Source organism: Paralichthys olivaceus, chromosome 16 (assembly GCF_024713975.1).
Source record: "Paralichthys olivaceus isolate ysfri-2021 chromosome 16, ASM2471397v2, whole genome shotgun sequence".
NCBI lineage: Eukaryota > Metazoa > Chordata > Actinopteri > Pleuronectiformes > Paralichthyidae > Paralichthys > Paralichthys olivaceus.
This window is the reverse complement of record NC_091108.1, coordinates 18,904,372-18,924,644: the sequence shown is the minus strand read 5'-3', so window position 1 is coordinate 18,924,644 and position 20,273 is coordinate 18,904,372. Positions and strand designations below refer to the sequence as shown.

General features: G+C 41.5%; 1 protein-coding gene across 1 annotated transcript in view; it reads right to left on the bottom strand.

Moving 5' to 3' along the window:
- Nucleotides 1–4,128: 4,128 nt before the first annotated feature.
- Nucleotides 4,129–20,273, bottom strand: part of zswim5 (zinc finger, SWIM-type containing 5) — a 61,086-nt gene continuing 44,941 nt past the window's right edge. The window contains exons 5-16 of the mRNA XM_069511070.1: nt 19,020–19,170; nt 18,050–18,226; nt 17,756–17,932; nt 17,056–17,202; nt 16,798–16,935; nt 14,575–14,726; nt 13,318–13,420; nt 12,812–12,947; nt 11,123–11,280; nt 10,839–11,002; nt 10,318–10,399; nt 4,129–9,216 (exon numbers count right to left, since the gene is read on the bottom strand). Of these exons, the coding sequence (XP_069367171.1) occupies nt 8,354–9,216; nt 10,318–10,399; nt 10,839–11,002; nt 11,123–11,280; nt 12,812–12,947; nt 13,318–13,420; nt 14,575–14,726; nt 16,798–16,935; nt 17,056–17,202; nt 17,756–17,932; nt 18,050–18,226; nt 19,020–19,170 (2,448 nt within the window). The 3' untranslated portion in view covers nt 4,129–8,353. The remainder of the gene's footprint in view (nt 9,217–10,317; nt 10,400–10,838; nt 11,003–11,122; nt 11,281–12,811; nt 12,948–13,317; nt 13,421–14,574; nt 14,727–16,797; nt 16,936–17,055; nt 17,203–17,755; nt 17,933–18,049; nt 18,227–19,019; nt 19,171–20,273) is intronic.

The following is a 20,273-nucleotide window of genomic DNA, read 5'->3' as shown; positions in this document are numbered from 1 at the left end:
TCCTGCTTCCTGATCTGCTGAGTATAATTTCATTTGAGTGTTTAGGGAACAAGGGGCTGTTTTAGAATTCAATACATTAAAGATTTATCATGGCTAAATTGATTTATTTAGATTGATACATGTGGTGAAAAGTGCTGTCTCACATACGGTAGTCCACTCAGACATCTTACTACTGCATCTGTTTCTGTTTCACAGAATAATTTACCCCCATTCATCTGAACTGACCCATGCTGCACCCAAAGAACTCACAATAGCATTGTCCGAGGGCTGCTGGCTGTTATTTGATCAACATGTTGTCGTGATTTGGTCTTAAATGTGAACCCAGAGGAAAGGTTTGGCGAGGTCCAATTATTAAAAAATATATTGTGAACCTGGCAGAGGTAAAAGGCAACGGATGAGGATGGAGTTGAGGCGCTGTGTGGCGTTTTGGCATGTGGTGACGGTGTCTCCACAGTGGGTCATCGTGAGGTAAGTCTGTTTAAGCAGGCGGGTTGGGTCACACAGTCCAACACTGTGTCACAGCACTGCTGGTTCAGAGTTCACTGGAGTCGTCCCAAGTACGTTACAATAGAATGTATCAGGTGCTATGTCAAACAGACACCAGAACAGATCTGAGCCTGTACGACAGACTGGAGAAAACCTGCATCTTTTGTGCAGTGAGATCACACTTGGAATAATAAATGATGTTAAAATCACCTGCTGACATTGGACGTTCTTCTTCATTCAATCCCAAAAAACAAAAAAATATTTTTATACTTTTGCAACATTTCACTCATCTTGTTTTTGTCATTATTTTAAATTAAATCTATTTTGTAGTTTCTTCCTTTGAGTAACTGATGGTTAAATGTTTCCTCTTTAAATAAAAACATTTTCTCAGGATCTCGTATCCGTCTGTTTTGGACAGGAAACTTTACAATAACTGTAACGTAGTTACTCTAACTCTTTTTCTTTTTCTCTTGGTTCCATGTCTCATCACTATCTCTCCTGTCATTTCAGAGCCTGCCTTTCTTCTCTGCCATGCAATCATCTCATTTCCCTCACCTGGTTTTCCCCGCCCACCTCCTCACCTGCAGTCCATTGGCTCATCAGTTCCTCAGTATATATTCCAGTCATTCTCACTTGATCCCTGCCAGATTGTCTTGTGTGGTATTTTGCTAAGCTCTCCAGTATTTACACTTTTGCCTTCTTGTTCTGACCCTGTTTTGCCTTCTTGTACTTTGGATACCTGTCTGTCCCTTGACAGATTTGTTTGCCTGATTTTGATTTCCTGCTTTTGACTCTGCCTGTTTCTTGGACTGAATAAACGGATCTTCCCTTGCAACTTGCCTGCCTATCGTTGTGCTTATGGGTTCTCCCTTGCCAGCACCAGTGACCTTGACAATAACTGTAGATGCACAGCACAGAGTTCATCACTGGACCGTCTGTGTGTATCTCCTGTTGTAAATAAAGTAGATTATGAAAACAATGGAAATGGAAATGGATTTTCTCCCACAGCTCCTCACAGACTTTCCTTCACATCCTTGACCTTGTAACATTTTCCATCAGGCTCATAGAATAGTGTTTTCATGAAAGGAGACTTTTTGGACTGTGGCAGCAGCCCTGGTGTTAGTAAAGTCCAAACACATGTGGATCTTATACAAGAGGGCAAGAGCACTGGAACCAACAATCATGAATGCTGAGTAGCTACTTCCACATGAGCTGACTGGTTCATATACTGCAGCCCATGATGAGGGGATGAGAAGCAGGTGTAGCCATGGTGGACTGAGACACATGTGGGCAGTTGAGTCCAGTGATGGTTCAGTTTGTCAAGATTCAAACCTTTAACTATGAAGGCAGTGGTTTATGTGCGAGACAGGTCAGCAAACTGGCTGCTTGTTTTCTGCACCTTATATTCATAAAGTTGATCCCGTCCTTGGTTCCATTCTTAGTAAACGGTCACATACACTAATGCATGTTTACACTGTTCGGGTAATTTCACACCCAGATCCCAAACCAGGGGATTTATTCACATTAAAACACAAAGTAAAAATTGCCAGACAGGGGAGCAGTAACAGCAGCAGTCCCCACAGTGGAGGCCTGGCATCCTGACGCAGGAGCTTTTAAAGGAGGAGTTCCACTCCCAAGTCGTTCAGGTTGAAGCTGATCTATCTATGAAAAACAACACTCTAACAATTCACTTTATTTGCGTTACACCAAATGTCTATCCATTACTCTCTATGTGTATTTGTGTGTGTGTGTGTGTGTGTGAAAGAGAGAGAGAGAGAGAGAGAGAGAGAGAGACAGATTGGAGTACATCGAGCAAACTGAGGAGAAAAAGATTGGGCATACAGCAATCCATCTGTCTGGATAATTAATATAAATCTGCTCATTTACCATCAGCCAATCAATCTAGATTTACACACACTCTCTCACTGTCTCTCTCTCTCTCACACACACACACACACACACACACACACACACAAACTGAGTCACGACCACACTGATGGTCTGATTGTCTCGGTCATGTGGCTTTGCAGAATCCAGAGAATGAAGCAGTGAAGGAGGAAGAGAAATATTCATATTAAAGATGAATGAGTGAGAGATTGATGGGACCTGTATCTGCCTCCACGTGCTTCATTTATCACTGATGCTGGGCGAGAAACGTGGGATTGTGCCGCACCAGCTGGGACACAGACATCTCTGTGACATCATTTATGTGTGTGTGGTTGTGTGGGAGAATCAGAGGCTGGTTTTGAGGCGTCAGACCACAAACACGAGCGGACTGATGATCAGACAGGCAGCAAACAAGACTGTTATTCATATCATTTAAATTAACCATTGTAGAGGTAAACCATGAAGTAAACATAGGTATTTCTCATTGAACTATGTGCACATGGCAAGTCAGTCAAAGTTGTTTATGAAGAACAGTTTACTGGTCAGAAATCTGAAGAGTTGTTTAAAAACTGACAGCTGACTGTGTCTCTAATATTTGGTCTGTGTGACGCCACTGTATTCCTTTCTCAACCATTGAGTAATGTAAAAACCATGTTATTATTGCAGATAGGAGCATAAATACAATGGGCAGTAAACACTTTGATAAGAACTAAATTGTAATAAACCAGAAACATATAAACATTTTATAATTGTAGCTGGTCAAGCTGAAACGAATGTTAATGACACCATGCACTGCCCTGACATTCAAATTCAACTTGAAACAAGATTATTTGCACTATATTTTAAACCTAAATATCCTCTGATATCCTCCTCTGGAGCCACGTGCACGTTTGCAGGCACACATCGGACACACCATTTTATCATCTCAACTTCTGGTAGAGGACATTGAGGCTAAAAACATGGTGTAAATGACACCACTTCCAGTGGAATATGAATGTCGTGGCCTACAGACACTTGGATGACACCAGAGGAGTGGAATGAGGAAATGTTAGATGTTTTTTCTGTTTGAAGCAGTGATACCCCAGTTACTTTAATTGTTTTGGATTTGGCTGCAACACTGTTTACCCCTGAAACTCCATAAGTGTTTCGTGAACTACCCCTTTAACCTCTCAACAGGTATACTGACCACCACACTGAAGTACTGCCTCTGTAACATTGTAAATGTGAACCGAACATGCTTTCAATGATATATATCACCACATCTGTAAGTTAGCTTGTTACTGTCTTTGCTTAAGAAGAATAAAAAGCTAGAGTAGCTCTCTGTGCCGAGCGATGTGTGGGAGCATATTGTATTGGTAATGAATTGTGGGTAAAGGTAAGGCTTTTTGCTGACACTGTGAAATGGACTGGATTAGGTCTAAGCATTGATTTGAATTTGATTATATATATAAATGTGTGTGTGTGTAAATACTAGAGTACAAAAAAGTTAGAGGTAAAATATACAGCTTATAAGTAAATGTACATGCACTTAGTAAATTTGCTTTTCTATTTGGAGGTCCCAGATCTCGCTCTCTCACACAAAAACACACACACACACACACACACACACATCAACACACACAACTTAAGAGGACATTACACTGACTTACATTGATTTCATGGAGACTTACTCTAAACTTAGAGAGACAAGAAGACAGAGAGAGAGAATGAGAACCTGCATCTTGGTCCAACATAGATATGAAGAAGTCCCTCTAATGTGTTTCACACTTTATTCATAGAAAAGCACTGAGATTCCAACACAAATCAATATAAAATGGTAGTAGCGTTACATAAATAGTAATAAATTCTCGCTTTATAGACAGTAGCTCAAGAAGTCGCACAAAGAAATTACAAATTCAAAAATAAATCAAAAAACGGTGTCGATGATAAGCTATCATACTTCTGTGGCAACAAATACTGGAAATACCTTTTTCATAATCAGTAGCACAAAGAGGCAACAAACACTTTCCATTTTCCCTTAAGTTACAAAAATCCAAAAAACAAAACCAAACAGACGGTGAACTAGATCTCTACGAGCAGATAGTACTCCCCACAAGAATGAGAGCAAGACAGAAAGAAAGAGAAAAAGAGAGAAAGAAGGAGAGAAAGAAAGAGGCTGATACAGTGAACACAGAGAGGAATCACTTCTAATGCTGTAGGTTTATGCACTTCCAGGTAAAGCAACAGCTAAAAAAATAATAAAATCCTTTCACGTATGATTTAAGGAAACATTCTTGTCATACCAATGTCGTAGCCAAGAAATCAATCAATTTCGCAGCAACAAAAGATGAAACCCGTGAAGTGTATTTGTGAAAACACGAGGCTGCTGCAGAGCACCGATGTCTCAAGAGCTCTCGGACAACAGAGGAAGTGGCTGCAGTGAAAACTGTTCACGTCGTCGCATCGCCATGGAACCAAAACCCTTACTGTGAGAGAGTGAACAGGGTGATGAACTGAGGAAAACTAGACAAAGATAGAAGGTGACAAAAGTAGAGTTAGAGAAGATGAAATCAGTTTTTAGGCTGAAGGGAGTCAAGAAAGCAATAATAAGAGAAAACAAATTCAGGTAATGAGGAATGAACACACGTTCATTCACAGGCCATCGCTATTGTTCATACAGTTGCTGTTTGTGACTCTTGTGTATTTATGTTCTGTCTCACTGCGGTGCTGCCACACTGCAGCTGAGAAGACACTAAAGGCTTGAGTCCTGATTAAATAAAAACCAACAAAGAAGATAAGCAAAAATAATCTTTGTACATTGATCAGTCAGAAAGGCATTTTCCACCTTTTTTCTTTTTTCTCTCTAAATGTTGCAGTGAGTGCAGGCTGGCTACTGCGCACTGTCCAAATACAAGCATGCTGGGTCTTGTCCTTGTCCGCCCTCCCCCCCAACACCGTCTCGTCCTCTTTGCCGGGGCAGGTTTTCCGGGGGGCGTCTTTAAGAGGTGACAAGACCAACGAAGTGGTTCTGCATAGTCAGGTTTAGAACGTATCTGTTTACAAATGAATGCCTTGCTCATTTTCTTCAACTCCCCAATAACATGCCTCCTTTTGGAAAACAGATTTTTTTTTTTATTTCTTTGCAAATCTAAAAAATTAAAAAACACAAACAATAATTATTATAGCAAAAAAACCAAACAAACTGAAAGAAATGTACACAGGAGCACCTGAGAAATGCCTTGAAGTCTTTGCTCTTACAAAAAAACGCCATCAAATTCACCCGGTCCAAAACTATTCAAGTACACCCTCGCCGAAAGGAACGTAAAAATAAAGAAAAAGACCAAACACATAACATACTTATCATAAATAATTATAACTTTACAATTTTCTGAATTGACACTTTAATATTTACAATATCTTAAATGCTTAATGCTACTACTTTTTGTTTTGTTTCTTTAAGTGATGTCCCTGAGAACTGAGTTTAGCCTCTCTTTACTTTTCTTTCCTTTGCTCAATTTTCCTTTTTTTCATCTTCCTCATTCTTCTATCTGCATTTCTTCAGATTTAAAAAACAATAAAAGACCCAGAGCTGTGACTGACTACCTGGGTAGCGGGTGAAGGTAGCTCTCATGGAATGTAAAAGCAGACAAGAAAATGTTCCTCCATTCAAAAACCTTATTCTTTTTATCCTCCTGCCGTCGACAGGCCGACTCGTCTGTTGTGACTTTTTTACTCCTTTTTAAGTCCAGTTCTGTTTTTTTGTATGCGATTCCGACTCAGTCACACAAAGTTGCAAAACAATCAATAAATAAATGCTGAAGCAGGCAGGAACGTACTGAAGAGGTATTTGTGTGAAGTGCTAGTACGAAGACCAGTTCAAGCGCTTGCTGTACTCTACACTGCCATTAACAACATTATGCCACTTGGTTAGAAAAGAAAGGGGACCTATACGGCCCCCGATAAGACAAACAACTTCCTGTGCCGAGGCATCTTGTCTCAAATATGTACGCTTACGTCATCAAGACATAAAATATACAGTATTTTTTTGTATGTGCACTGTTTCTGACATGGCCACTCATTTTCACAGTCCGGAATAAGCACAACCAGTAGCATACACAGCAAAGTAGCGTTAGTAACTATAGACCCTTTTCCATAAAGATCTAAAATCTGTAGGAACTTAGAGGTTCGGCAATAACATGGATTTGAAACCACAAAAAGTTTTTCCTTAGCATGGTCATTTTGCTATTAGTATATCAGCCATACTAGGAATGGGAAGTGCAGTTTCTTCAGTTCCCACTCATGAACAAATATTGACTAATTGTGTTTTTTTTTTTTTTGCATGAGTATATCGTGCCTTAACCACCAAAACTGATTTCTACAGTTGCTCTAGCGAACACTTACTTTGCTGATCCTAACATGATGGTTAATAGAGTCGAGGGGAGGGAAAGAGCATAGTTTGGGTTTTCTATCACATTTCAATTATTTGTTCGATTGCTATCACAAAAATATTAACAAGTGAGCCTTATCAGTGGTTTAAACTTGGTTCTAATATATAAATATATATATATAAATTCATGGAAACATTAGATGGCTTTTCCCCTCTGGATGAAAGTAATTTTCTTCATCTGACTAGACCTAGCAGGTAGAATGTCTACCTTGTTATGTCATAGTTTTATTATTTATTTCAAATGCAGATCATGCTGGCTTAAATTTGAATGTTTGACGGGCTGTGGGTTGGAACTGTGCGCTAATGTTTTTAGGTTCCTATATCAAGTTGTGTGGAACAAAAAAGGCCTCCTGAGTTCCTACTGAAGTTCTGGAAATGGAAAAAGGACTTTAGTTACAGACAGAGTCAATCCCCAAGAGTCACTGAAGTCAACAGGCTTCTTAACAGAATACAAGAAATCAATGCCACTAGATGATAAAAATGTAAGAAGACTCGACTACTATTGCTTATGACTAAATCTTGATCTAGCATGTGAGAAGTCATCGATGGAGTTGTACAGATTTAAAAGGTTTTGGCCACAAATAGCTATAAAGAGCAGTGCAGTGGTATCTCTAGAGATGGGCTTCCTGTGACCCCACTGTTCATCAGGTTGTATTTTTGTCACTTTCAATGATCTTATAGGAGGATATAAGAAAGATACTGTAAATAAATGTGCATGTGGAACCTCTACTACTCTACCTTAGCGAGAACAGGCTGAATAATGTCGCTCTAAGGCTGCTGGATTTGGGAACATGCTTCCTCTGAAGCAACATGGTTCTCCCTCTGGAGATATCGATAATGAAAAGCGCTGACCAGCAGGGGTAGAGGATAGGAGCTAGTCTAGAGTGGCTTTAAGCCTGTTGGTGTTGACTTCGTCTACAGAGAGACCACACGTGTGCAGTTCTGTATTCTGTCCTCTCTACTCTAAGATGCCCTGAATGGAACAAGAGGCCATTTCTGATAAGAGAAGTTAAAGCTGACCAATAATACAGTCGAGGTATGACAGCAACACTATGTGTGTTTTCCACCTCAGTGGCTCTTTTTGCTTGGAATGACATATCTCTTCCACTTTTAAAATCACTTCTTCTTAAGCGCAGATGAAAGCGTCTTATGGCTCAAAGCATGTACCCCATCCAACAAAATCATTTGGTTTTTCATATCGTCATGTGCCACTGAAAAACAAAGTTCTTTTAGTTTATTTGTCATCACAATCTTTGACGTTTTTTTTTTTATCATCGATTCAACATTAGTTGGTGGGTAAAATGCTTTGTTTTTGTTGGTCTTTCTTTGACATTTCAAGCCATTTGCAGTCTCAATGAAGTAGAGCAATGTACTGCAAACACTTCCTGGTTCACATTCAAGAAACAAAGCAACAAAACAGGGACAAAAACTTATGACTTAGTCAACAAATGGCTCAACATAAGTAAAAAATACAAAGAATCTAAAAAACTTAAATAGAAACAAATACGTTCAACTTCTTCCCAGGGAGAGCATCCCCGTGAGGGAGGAATGAGGTCAGCCGAAACGCTCCCTGACCAACATCATCAGTTTCTTCTTGCCCTTGTAGATCTGTTTCAGGTTGTCTATGAACTGGGCAAACTGAATGTGGCCATCCTGTGCCAGCAGGAAAGTCTCCCTAGCTTTGCTCAGGAACTCTATAAACTCTCCATAGTGCCGCGGACTGATGTGCGTCAGTCGAGAGTGCGTGGTGTTGATGTAAGCCGAGATTGTGGCATCTAGGAGCTGCCGCAATGGTGCCTTGTCTGTTGACATCAGCTTCCCAGAGTTCCTTCTCCCAGGGATGCCTGCAAGGCCCGGCGCTGTCATGGTGCACCGTCTCAGGATGTCAGACAGCACAGTGGCGCAATGCACACTCTTCACCACCAGGGGAATAATGGCTGCAAGCTCATTTTTACCCAAAGAGTGGCTAAGTGCGCAGGCCCAGAGCACATCATTAATAGCTGGGTGTGTGTCCTGGTTGTACGCCAGGTTAAGATGGGTCATGGCAAGGGAAGCCAATTTGAACGATCGCAGGGGATATCCTCTGTGCTCCATATACCTTGCAATGGTAAAGAGCTGGGAGTACGTCATTCCCGTGGAGGCTGCGTCAATCACGATCTGGTAGGCCGTCTCAAAGGCGATGTGGTCCTTCTCGCAAAGTGTCAGAGCTGAAAGAGCGCAGTTCTGGGGGTCCTTCATGGCGCACTGCAGGGCCAGGGTCCTCGCACAGCTGGCCAGCTCCTCGCGTTGGGGGTAGTCGAGGCTGAGGCGCAGGATGGTGTTGTGCGACATGACGGTGGCTGCCACAATGCTGGTGGCCTCGGTCGGTGTGAAGAGAGTGTACCAGCTCTGTAAGATGCTGACCAACGCCCGCAGACCTGAGGAAGAAGAAAGATTGAACATTTATTGAAGAATGTAAATTGTGTGATAGAGGCTACCAGGCAGAAGCCTCTCTTCAGTCAGAGACATATGGAGGAACCTACAGGACTAAGACTGTGAGAAATAAGATTCTCTCTTCTGATCAATCTAAGATTTAACTGCTTGACTTGAATTCTAAGTTTGTTGCCAGTTGGAGCCCTGACCATGATACATAGAATTTCTCCAATCTTCTTTGGACTGATCATTGGGTTCTTGGTCACCTTTGTAACCATGGCCCTTCTCTACTGATTTGTTCTAGCTCTAGCTAGAGTCATTCTTAAACTTCTTCTTCTTAAGAATGATGGTAGTCATTGTGGTTCTTGAAAACCTTCAAAGTGGTAGGTTTTTTGGAGACTTCCACAGATGTGTACCGCTACACAATCCTGTCTCTGAGCTCTGGAGACAACTCACTTGACAGATCAACTGAATTTAGTACATGTCGACTTCAGTCACATCGTACGTTCAAACTTCAAAAGAAAAGCACAAGGGCAAGATTTTAAGTAATTTTACTAAAAGCTCTGAACACTGTTAATGTGATTACATGACAAGATAGCTTTAAGTACTAAAGCCCCTACTGTGCCAGTAGTGTTGGATCGAGGATTTTTGTTAATCAGGGGCCATAATTTATACAACACAATATCCATGAACAATTCCTCATTCAATAAAGCCCATATACAAGTCATTCCTTGTTTACTTTTAGCTCTATAGCTTTAAGCAAAGCCACACATCATATACTATTTATTTGAAAATTAAATTAAAGTTATCAAAAGACCTTAGCAAATTGTATTGTTACTATGACTTTATTTATTGGCAGAATTGTTACTGTGTGACTAGTTTATGTGACTACTACCAACAAGAGACTACTGACAGGACAGGGGCACTCCAGGGGCCAATCAGATTTCAGCTGGGGCCAGTGCCTCCCTGGCACCGCCCCTGGATTCACCCCTGGGTGCCATTGCATCACTGAACTACAGTACAAATCTTAGATGAGTGGAAAACATTAAAACACTACGGAGGGTGAACTTATTGCATAAGTCTCATTATCATAAGGCTTCACATACCGACTTCAGTGGCGCAGGTTACCAGCCAGCGAACCATCTCTCTCCTTCTCCAGTTCAGTGTGGACAGAGTCATCCTCATCACCTGTAAACAAACACGAGGAGATGATGATGTTTTCTGGTTCGGATGCTGTTTCATCAGAAACTTATAGGATTATCAAGGCAGCTTTGCAAATGTTCACTAGCTCAGCTTGATTAAATATTTAAAAAAGGGCTTAGCAAACCACACTCCAGTTAGGACAGATGTATCTAAAGTATATTCATAAGTACACTGATGGCTTATTGTGGACAGAAATTCGGTTTAAAGAATAAGAGGCAGGTGAGGCCACAGAAACACTGCTGCTCAGTTTCTGCGCTCAGTGTGTTTGCCACAAAAGGCTCAATTATGTGGTTTCTTCACAGCAACAATAGTAAGACGCTGTGTGAAATGTTCTCTGTTAATTTGTAGTGAGGCTGCAGAGAACTGCAGAAATGACAAGTTCAAGAAAACTGCTCCCTATTTAGACGTGTGACCAGCACTGTACCTGCAGGCCGAGCTCCAGTGCTACGTTGAGTAAGGTTATATCAGGCGGGTTGTCTGCAGGTGTCGCGATCTTAAAAGCATCCTGGGCGAGTTTGAAGATTAAGGAAGAGGAGTGGATGTTTTTCTGGATGGCCTCCAGCACTGTCCGCAATCTCAACATGTCACCTGCAGGCAAAGGAAAATGGAAACTGATACCTTGATACACAAATCAATCATTACCAAGAACAATGTTAGTGAAAGAACATATGAGGAGGGGCTATGAAACTGTGGATGTGTTGATGGTACCTTTAGCAGCGGTGAGCATGGTGGAGGCCAGCTCGCACTGCTGTGACTCCAGGTGTCCCAGTGTGAACCAGCGAGGGTATCTACTTGGAACTATGGAGATGCCATGGTGAGGGTGGCCCACGTCCCCGGAGCCTCCTGATGACTCTAACACCGGCAGCCTGACAGAAACACACAACAACAGTTTTTAACACACCTTTGGTCAATGACGGAGCGAACATGGGGAGAACTACATGAACCGGTGGCTCAATGTGAAACAATGAAACATCAGAGAAAAACAGTGTGTGTGAGGGTGAGAGAAAGATATTGCTGTGTTTTATTGGTTAGCCCAGTGGAGCCGGCTGTTTGCAGCCCGGCTCTGTGTGGCCGCCATCTCCCTCATGTCTGTCTCCCTCTCCAGCTAACTATGCAGCTCCGACCACAGGCTCAGTGTTTATGTGCTGGTATCTGTATCATTGTGCACACACTGAGGCAGCAGTTCATTGGTGGCTCGTTTTACACAAACAACAGTTTATAGAAAGAAAACAGGAAAAAAATTACTGGCTAATGGCTACAATTACTAGTCAGGTTGTACAGTATAACCGGTACGCAGACAACAAGAATGATGTTAAAGAGGTTTGTTTTCCTAAGAAAATCCAATATAAAATTTTAAGTCAAATTATTTTATTACAGTTAGATCCAAAGAAGAAAGAAGATGCCACATAAATCCACACAGCTGTGTATATTTACAGTTCTCACTCTCTGTACTTACATCTAAGATGATATAAAATCTGAATATTGCTGAAAGTGAATTCATTCTATATCAAAACAAAATAATTTAAAAAATACTCTTCTTCCCTTTCTCACTGAACAGTTACATGAAAGATCAGTTTTCTGTTCAGTAAATATGAAACTGGAGCCAGCAGCTGGTTGGATTATGATAAAGACGGGAACAGTATTCCCATCTGACTCAAGCAAGAATGCAAAATGCTATCATGATAGATCATAGTACTTGGACTTACTGGTAAATAGGCTGGCTGAAATAAATGAGACCACCACCACAATGGATGGCCGCCTGTAGTGGCTCTTAACACTCAGGTGCACATTGATAATTCTGTGCAAGAAATTCATGCAGCCTGATGCTACAACGCTACAATAAATCCCATCTGCATGAAAGTTCATGAGGGTGGATAAATAATTAAAAACATCTGCTATTGTGAAAAGTGCAATTCGGCAGCAGTGCAAACTGCAGCTGCAGAAATTACCATAAAGTAAAACAGAAAATCTGAACAAAGGTAAGAGGTCAGTAATTGGAGCATTTGCTACGTGTAGCATAGAAGCATATAGTTGTGGGAAAGATAATCGGGTCGATTAACTTATGGTTCAGAGTCACTGTTACAAAAAACAAGTTTAAGTTTAATTCCAGTGTAGAGGAAATTTAGGTTCTGGCAATAATTTAAAAAGAAATAACATATTCATTTGAATATGTATCCAACATCAAAACATAAAGCCTACCATTTGTTGTGACCAAGCTAACATTTATTTAACATCAACGACATATCTAACTGCATGTATAGATAGATATAAGTGTGTTATATGTATAAATAATATCTTGGAGAGAGAAGCCTCTTACAATTTCATTGTACCGAGTAAGGTGACGATAAAGACCTGGAATCCTTGTTAATAATAAATTGAGCGTGAATTGAGACTGACCTCATTGCACGGAGAGCCACCTTATACGCCAGGTCAGCATCATGTGGCAGCAGGGCAGAGAAGAGGTACTTGGCGAAGGTGTGCATGGGAACACTCTCCCTGTGGATGACTTCCCCTAGACCGCTGAAGGGACCAGCTACACCAGGAGAAAAACAAAATAAGGGTTCATTTTTAAAGGTGGTCAGATTCATTAACTGAAAAAATGAATATGAGATAAGAATCTTGAGAGAAATCAGTAGAAAACAGTATCCTAGATGCTTTAGCCTCTTTAAATCTGGCCTTTTCCGAGGCACCTGAGTATATCTCTGCAAATACTGGGTCAATATGAATAATCCTGGCATTTATATTACAGTAACACTTTTTCTGCAAAGGTGTAAACTTCAGGATAGATGTTATTAGGACACAGTAAACGAAGATAGAACACAACATAAATGAATGATTTCATGTCCACCAAAAGAAATTTGTGAATATCCCTTATGAAATTTTGCATTGCAAGTGTTTCGTACCATCTAGTAGCTGTATGGCCTGTTTCCGAAGAGTCTGAACCAGGAGCTCATCTAGCTCCAGCTCTTGAAGTTTTGCAACGATCTGCTCCTCGTTACGACAAACCTTCAACACATTCACAACACAAACATTAAATTAAACAGTCACTGTTAGTGACGTCCTACTGTTTCCAATGCACTTAGATTAATTTCAAATCAGTAATGTCATTGAATCATGTTAGAATTATTCACATAATCTAGGTACAATAGAACCAAGCTGATTTAACAAAAATAAACTTTAAATACCCTTTAAGAAGGGATTTTAAGATTGAGGAATTACAGGACTTGCAGCACTTCACCTCAAACTCTTGCATCAGCGCTTCTCTATTGTTACAGTAAACAACAGAAACTGATTTTATTTCAGTGATCTGGTAAAAAGTCCTTTCACTGATTTAATTGGGTGTAAATGTAATTCTTGTGTAAAACATTAGTGTGTTTGTTGACTCTCATGACATTAAGGTCTGTGGCAGCTGTGATAAGCACTTTAAAGGAGATTACCACTCACACAATGAAATACTGCTTAGATTCTGAAATGAAGTACTGTGGCTTTCTGTTTATTGGGAACAAAATGACGCGACCTTCTGTCTCTTTTTGCAGTGAAGGTGTTACACAAAGACATAGATGTAGAATAACAGTGATTGCTGTTGTCTGCAAAGAACAAAGTCAGCTGCTTTCAGACATGAACTCTGCAGTGCCTCCATATTATCTCTGAGGAGGTGCAGGTGTGAACGCAAATGTCCGAGTGAGACGCTCCGCAGTCTCTGCAGACTTTCTCCACCTGACTTCCTGGTATAATGTCTGTATAAAAATCCAGGAGAGTTCAATGTGTCAACACAACAGGGGATCCCACGCTGGATTCACCACAAGCGAGTTGGGGGGTAGATGGTGCTTCTAACGCGCAACAGATGTGCAAATGAAAAAACTAAACAAATATCTCTGGGTGAAAAAGATGGCTGCTCCACCTCTTCAAGGGAATTTGCTGCTGGTGTGAATGCGTCTGTACAGAAAACCCCCCCCATTGTGTTGTGCATGTGTGAAAGGCAAACTCTGGGTAAACTCCAAAGCTAATTCTCTGGATTTTGCCCACAGGGTGCGGCTTGTGTTACCCACTGACAAACAGCCTGACTTTACTATATTCTCTTTCAGGCAAATAAAATTAGATAGTTCACAACTACATTATTACTACAGATCATCATGTGACAGTGTGTGGTTCAGAAATACCTTATCCTGAGCATAAAGGCCCTCGGGCATGATCCTCTGCTGGCCCATACCCATGAGAGCCACCTCTAAAGCCAGAGTCAGGTACGACTCCCCACCATCAGGACTACCCCACACTGGCACATGGTGGTAGACTGGAGGTCTGGGTTCTCCCTCTGAAGGTGGAAACAAAGTAACAAAAGAAAGAACGAATAAAGTTAGTTACAATGTACATTGTGCGGCAGATTTATTCTCCTTCAGTCAGTGAGGTAATTATTGTAAGCAACATTAGTGGCACAGGGAGTGACTCTGTTCATGTGTCGGTGGGTTGAAGCCGTTGGCAGCACGCAATGCACCAAAATGTGCATCAGGCAGGGGTGGTCATCATGTTTGGCTAATCACTGTACACTGAGAGGGTTACGGGTCACTGCAATTATTACCCCTGTCAATACAAACAGTGAATCGATCCCTCACCAGCTCCACTGCATCAGTTTTGTCACATCTGACTGACACGAACTAGCCCAGAAAGAGCTGCAGACACACTACACCCAGCTTTTTTTCTCCATAATACTGGTGTTGTGAAGGAGCATGAGGGAATGAATCTGAAGAAAAAATTAAAAATAAAAAGGTCTCTCCCAGAAGCTTCCAGTCTTCTTTGTTCAAAAATGATTACAATGGGATCTGCTGGATAATGTTTCCTGGCCTTTCAAACTTTTTAGTCAAAATATGACACACAAGCTTCTACAAGGTTTTTTGTCGCATTGTTGTTTGACCGAGGCGGTATGGTGTTACAGTGCTGAGCACTGTCACAGCCAGAAGGTTCTTGGTTCAGCCAGGGTCTATCTAATTTGGAGTGATTAAAGCTGTATATAATGTGGGATACATAGTGGACTGTGTTCACAAATCATAATATGGCTGCCAACCCTGCACCAATGCTGTTCAAGTAAGAACAGATGCTCAGCTGCTGATTGGTGCACATTTGTGTCCGTCTCTCCCCCACCTCATCAGTCTGCTTAAATCCCCTCTGAGCAACAGATCCCCTCAATCCTGTTTATTCCACGGATTTAAGGGGAATGTACTATGTCAGTGTGTGTGTGTGTGTGTGTGTGTGTGTGTGTCTGTAGAAATCTAGGAAAAAGTGTAAACTGGTTTCACAGACTAAACCCCAGCATAAAATCTGTTTTGGTCCCATTTCAACTGTTGATTGGTTGATTTGAAAAGATCAGAAAAGTGCTTTTAGATTGGCTAACATGTAGCTGGTTCCACCCCCCATGTTGATGGACGTTCCCAGCTGCCTTCGGGGAGGAAATAACGCAACCCCACCACCACACACACACACAAAATAATCATACCACTCTCCTCAAATTCCTAAAACAACAAAAGACAATCATTCACTCTGTCTTAAGAACACACACTAGTACAATACACACACACACTACACACACACACAAATGAGTGTGCCAGTGGTCGTTGTATTGTTTGAACTGACAATGGTTCCCTTTAGCCTGGTGACAATGGGAAAACCCAGCCCCTATTCTGCTTTGTGGCAATGGCCACTGGTGCAAAAAAGGCCCTGGGCAGGGTGAGAAATGCAAATGGTGATGGATTCTATACATACCACACACACACACATACACACACACACTGGTTTAAATGAGCAGGGTGTTGCAGCTCAATCCATTCATGCTCTGCTAGTTCATGGCTGTGTGCAGCACAATGGTGCCTGGTCCATATGTAAGAACATTGCGTGTGTGGTCTAATGAGTCACTGCTGGTGAACCCCATCACCTCTGCACCAGCTGGGTAAGTGTGTCAGGAATTATTATACCTTGTGTTTCTTAAATTGAGCTATTTGATCAACACATCGTTGAGTGAAGAGACTGGGAGGAGTTTCATGGTTGAGTCTGCATCTTGCTGAGGTTCATACTCAAGTGTTTGTTGGTTTAATGGACAGTAGTGTATCTTAGAACCACGTCAATTATGTTGTGTACACGCAGAGGATGAATGATTTGAATCTTAATATATTTAATTATGTGCTGAAGTCAAGACACTGCTTTCCATGCATGAAAACTCAACACATGAATGACTCAGAAACACAGGAAAATAGAGTTTGTTGCTGCTCCGGAGATAATGGGATTTCACAGGATCCACTCAGCAGAACGCCCATAAACGTATTCAGTGCTACTTAATGAATCACAATATGAGTAAAAAACTCAATTAAAAAGGAGAAACAGTATCATGTTTGTACCTCCGGTGTCCATGCTGTTGTCGTCATCCACGCGGCAGGTTTCTGTGAGAGTGATGAACAGACAGCCAATCGGGTCTAAGGGATGACCAACCCAGCCTTCAAGGTTGGTGGTGGAGGTCACACCCCTCTGGAGGAGCTCTGACAGAGGATGAGAGGGGAGAATTTAGATAAATGTAAAACGAGTGCTCATGGTACTGTCGCTCCAGAAACAGCACGATAGGTGTGTGTGTGTATGTTGTGTTTGTGTGTGTGTGATACCTTTCTTTTGGTGTTTGTAGATGTCCATTTGTCTCTGCTGTTGGAGGCGAAGTGTGTTGATGATAGCAACAGCCAATCGCAGGGCTTCCCTGGAGTAACCGTGGGAACGCAAGGCATCGACGCGAGCGCATGCTGTTGGCACATGGTCTGTGTGGTTGACAGTGATAATAGGTGAAGTCAGAACAGCTTCATAATGATACACACACACACACACACACAAATGAACGTGAAGAGATCAGAAAAGGGCTTTTTCCCCCAAACTTTGTTCACTCCCTCTCTCACTCATAACCAAAGAAACACTCACACTGTGGGACATAGAATGTAGTAAGTAATTGCACACACACACCCTTTCTCACACACCCACACACACTGCGGGCTCAGCAGAACGCCGGTGCGTGTCTGATAGCTGGCTTAAGTTGCAGAATCTGACAGATCTTAGCTGGAAGCTGCTTACTGCAGATACTGGCCTCAATATCAGCAGAATTAGAGTGTGTGTTTGTGTGTGTGTGTGGAATTAGAGATTGTGTGTATACGGATGTACCACAGGAACACTCATTCCTCCTGAAAATTAAGTTTTCGTAATCTCACAGGTTGCCAAGGAAGCGTGTGTGTTTGTGTGCATGAAATGAATGAATAACAGAGTGTCAATGCAGAGAGCGAATACTTTTTTCTGGAAATGGGAGATGAATTGTGATTTTACCGAGCCAGAGCGGCAGACCCTGTGGGTTGAACAGCAGGCTCTCCCCCTCTCTCTGGTAGGATGGGGACATGTAGTAGTCGCTGCTGATGATCCTCTGGAGGTGACTGTCCTGCCAGTGAAGGTCACAGGCCTCGATGGCCCGGCTGAACACTGTCCTCCTCGGCCTGGACACAGAGTCTAAAAGACAAAACATACAGGATCAGTCAGCGTGACAAGTTGTCCCATCGAGATCAAAATAATTCTGGTTTGCATTTATATTTTAAACACAAAGTACATGTGTGTGTCTGTGCCCACCCTGTGCGAGGTTGCTCTGCGGCAGAGCGTTAGTGATGTTCGGAAGCTCGCTGCCGTAGTTGCCGTCCTCCAGCGGGCAGACGTCCATGTCCCCCCACTTCTTCAGCTGCTTGAGCCAGCTGCTCTTCTCCTCACTTTTACAGTGGGGGTTAAGCACCACGCACACCCACAGTGCACCTGGGGAAATGAGGGCAGGCAGAGGTCAGTATAGAGGACACAAAGGTAGTGTGGTCCTAAATGAGAGACTTGACCTGCACCTAAACACGGTCAGTCTTCAATTAAGAATTCCTTATTACTGTATAAAAATAATATAACGTCTCTAAAAAAAACAAAAATTATATGTTATATAACAGAAAATTAATATACCGCATGTCATAACATCATACATCCAAAATTATGATTGTAACTGCAAAAGTAAAAACAACAATTAACCAACAACTATTTTCAGTTTTATAAATAATCACATTTAATTCATCACAGCTAGGTGGCCTTCTCTGCTTCCCTACTGCTTTTTACTCCAGTGTTCTACATGAACCTCAAACTGTATCTGCGTCTTAGATGAATAATCAGAAAACAAACTCTGGCCGAGGCTGTTTTTTTTTCTCGCTGTCTCTGTGACATGATCTCCCTCGCTCACCCAGGAAGTGTTCTTATTGACCTCTTAAATGCTGAGATTGATTGCGGAGAAGCTGAGCAGCCGTATTGATCGGCAAGCCTTTATCATTCACTCAGTGCAGGGAGCGAGAGAGGAGAGAGGAGAGAGGCTGGAGCGGGAGGAGAAGCTACAGACTGGATGACCTAATAGCTTAGTGACTGAGTGTTAACCTGTCGAGGTGAATATTCATCTCAGTAACAGACAGACTGGACAGATCTGTTTGACTGGCACTGACTTACGAAACAACTAAAAAACCAAAATGTAGAAATCAGAAACAAACATTTCTGCACGTTTCTTTTCTTTATCTCTGCTCACCCAGCTCATCCCACAGCTGCCGACACTTGTCCGTCATGCCTGTGCCCTGCTGTCTCCATAGTGACAGACGAGGGTCCGCCATAAACTGTTCTGTTATGAGCGTCAGCATTCGGGCGCCGTTGGAGTCTCGCATTCGTAGCATCTCCCGCACCTGGAAAGACCCGCAAAGCACAGTTAGAGTCACTGTTTGTAGTACATCAGTCATTAGAATGTAAAAAAAAAAGTTTTCTACTTCTATATAAAAAAGCCTCTCTTATCATCAATCATCATTTCAGACTTTTTTTAGGAAAAAATAATCTATTCTGGCAAAGTTGAGGCAACAGAACCGTTTCAAAAAATACGAATTTAGCACCGGTATCAGAAACAACGATACCCAACTCTATGCATAATCTGAGATGCATTGAATATTTAATTAGCCACATCATCTCCTGAGGCGAAACATAAACACACTGATTCAACTAGGAAGCGAATAAAAATCCAAGGGAGCTCAGGTTGGAATGTTCATGATAGAGGGATGTGCCTGAAATCCAGGCACAATGGAAACCAGAGAGCATGATGTCTGACACACACACCTCATCCAGCACATCTAGCATATCATCTTCTAGTTCAAAAGCAAACGGTAAGATGTTATAAAACCATTTCAATCCCACCTGAAACTAAATGAAAGAAAAAGTTAAGCATTGAAATGGAGAGATTTACCAGATAAAAGGTTGTGTTTAGTGGCCTCTTTTCAATCAAAGAGCACTAGGAAAGCACATTTACAAAACCTTTACACTGACTTTGAAGATTTGCAAGGTTATATTTAACCATATTAAAGACCCGTTGGTGCCTCGAGTTTGAATAATACAGTTAAAGCAATCTTGAGCTGTTCTCAGGACTCTTTTTTGTGTAATTTCCCTGTGGGAAATCATATTTTCACATGGAGACAAAAGATCATTGCAGAATGGACACAAAATGGCACAGTCATCTGTGAATCCTGGTCATCTGTAAAGAACAAGTGCTTTAAAAAACCCAGCAAAAGCTGGAAATGAAATGGAAAGTTAGCAGTGACAGTTAAGGCCCATTCGAATATTATTCTGATGTGTTCCATATAGACCATTGTTTTCTCTTGTAAGAGTTTATCACACAAATGTGACGCCTTTTATTATAGTTTCAAAATGATCACTGGTCTGTTCAAATGGGCTTCTACATATTTTAAAATCATTGGTTTCTTGGCATTAATAATAATACATATATATACATACTATAATACTG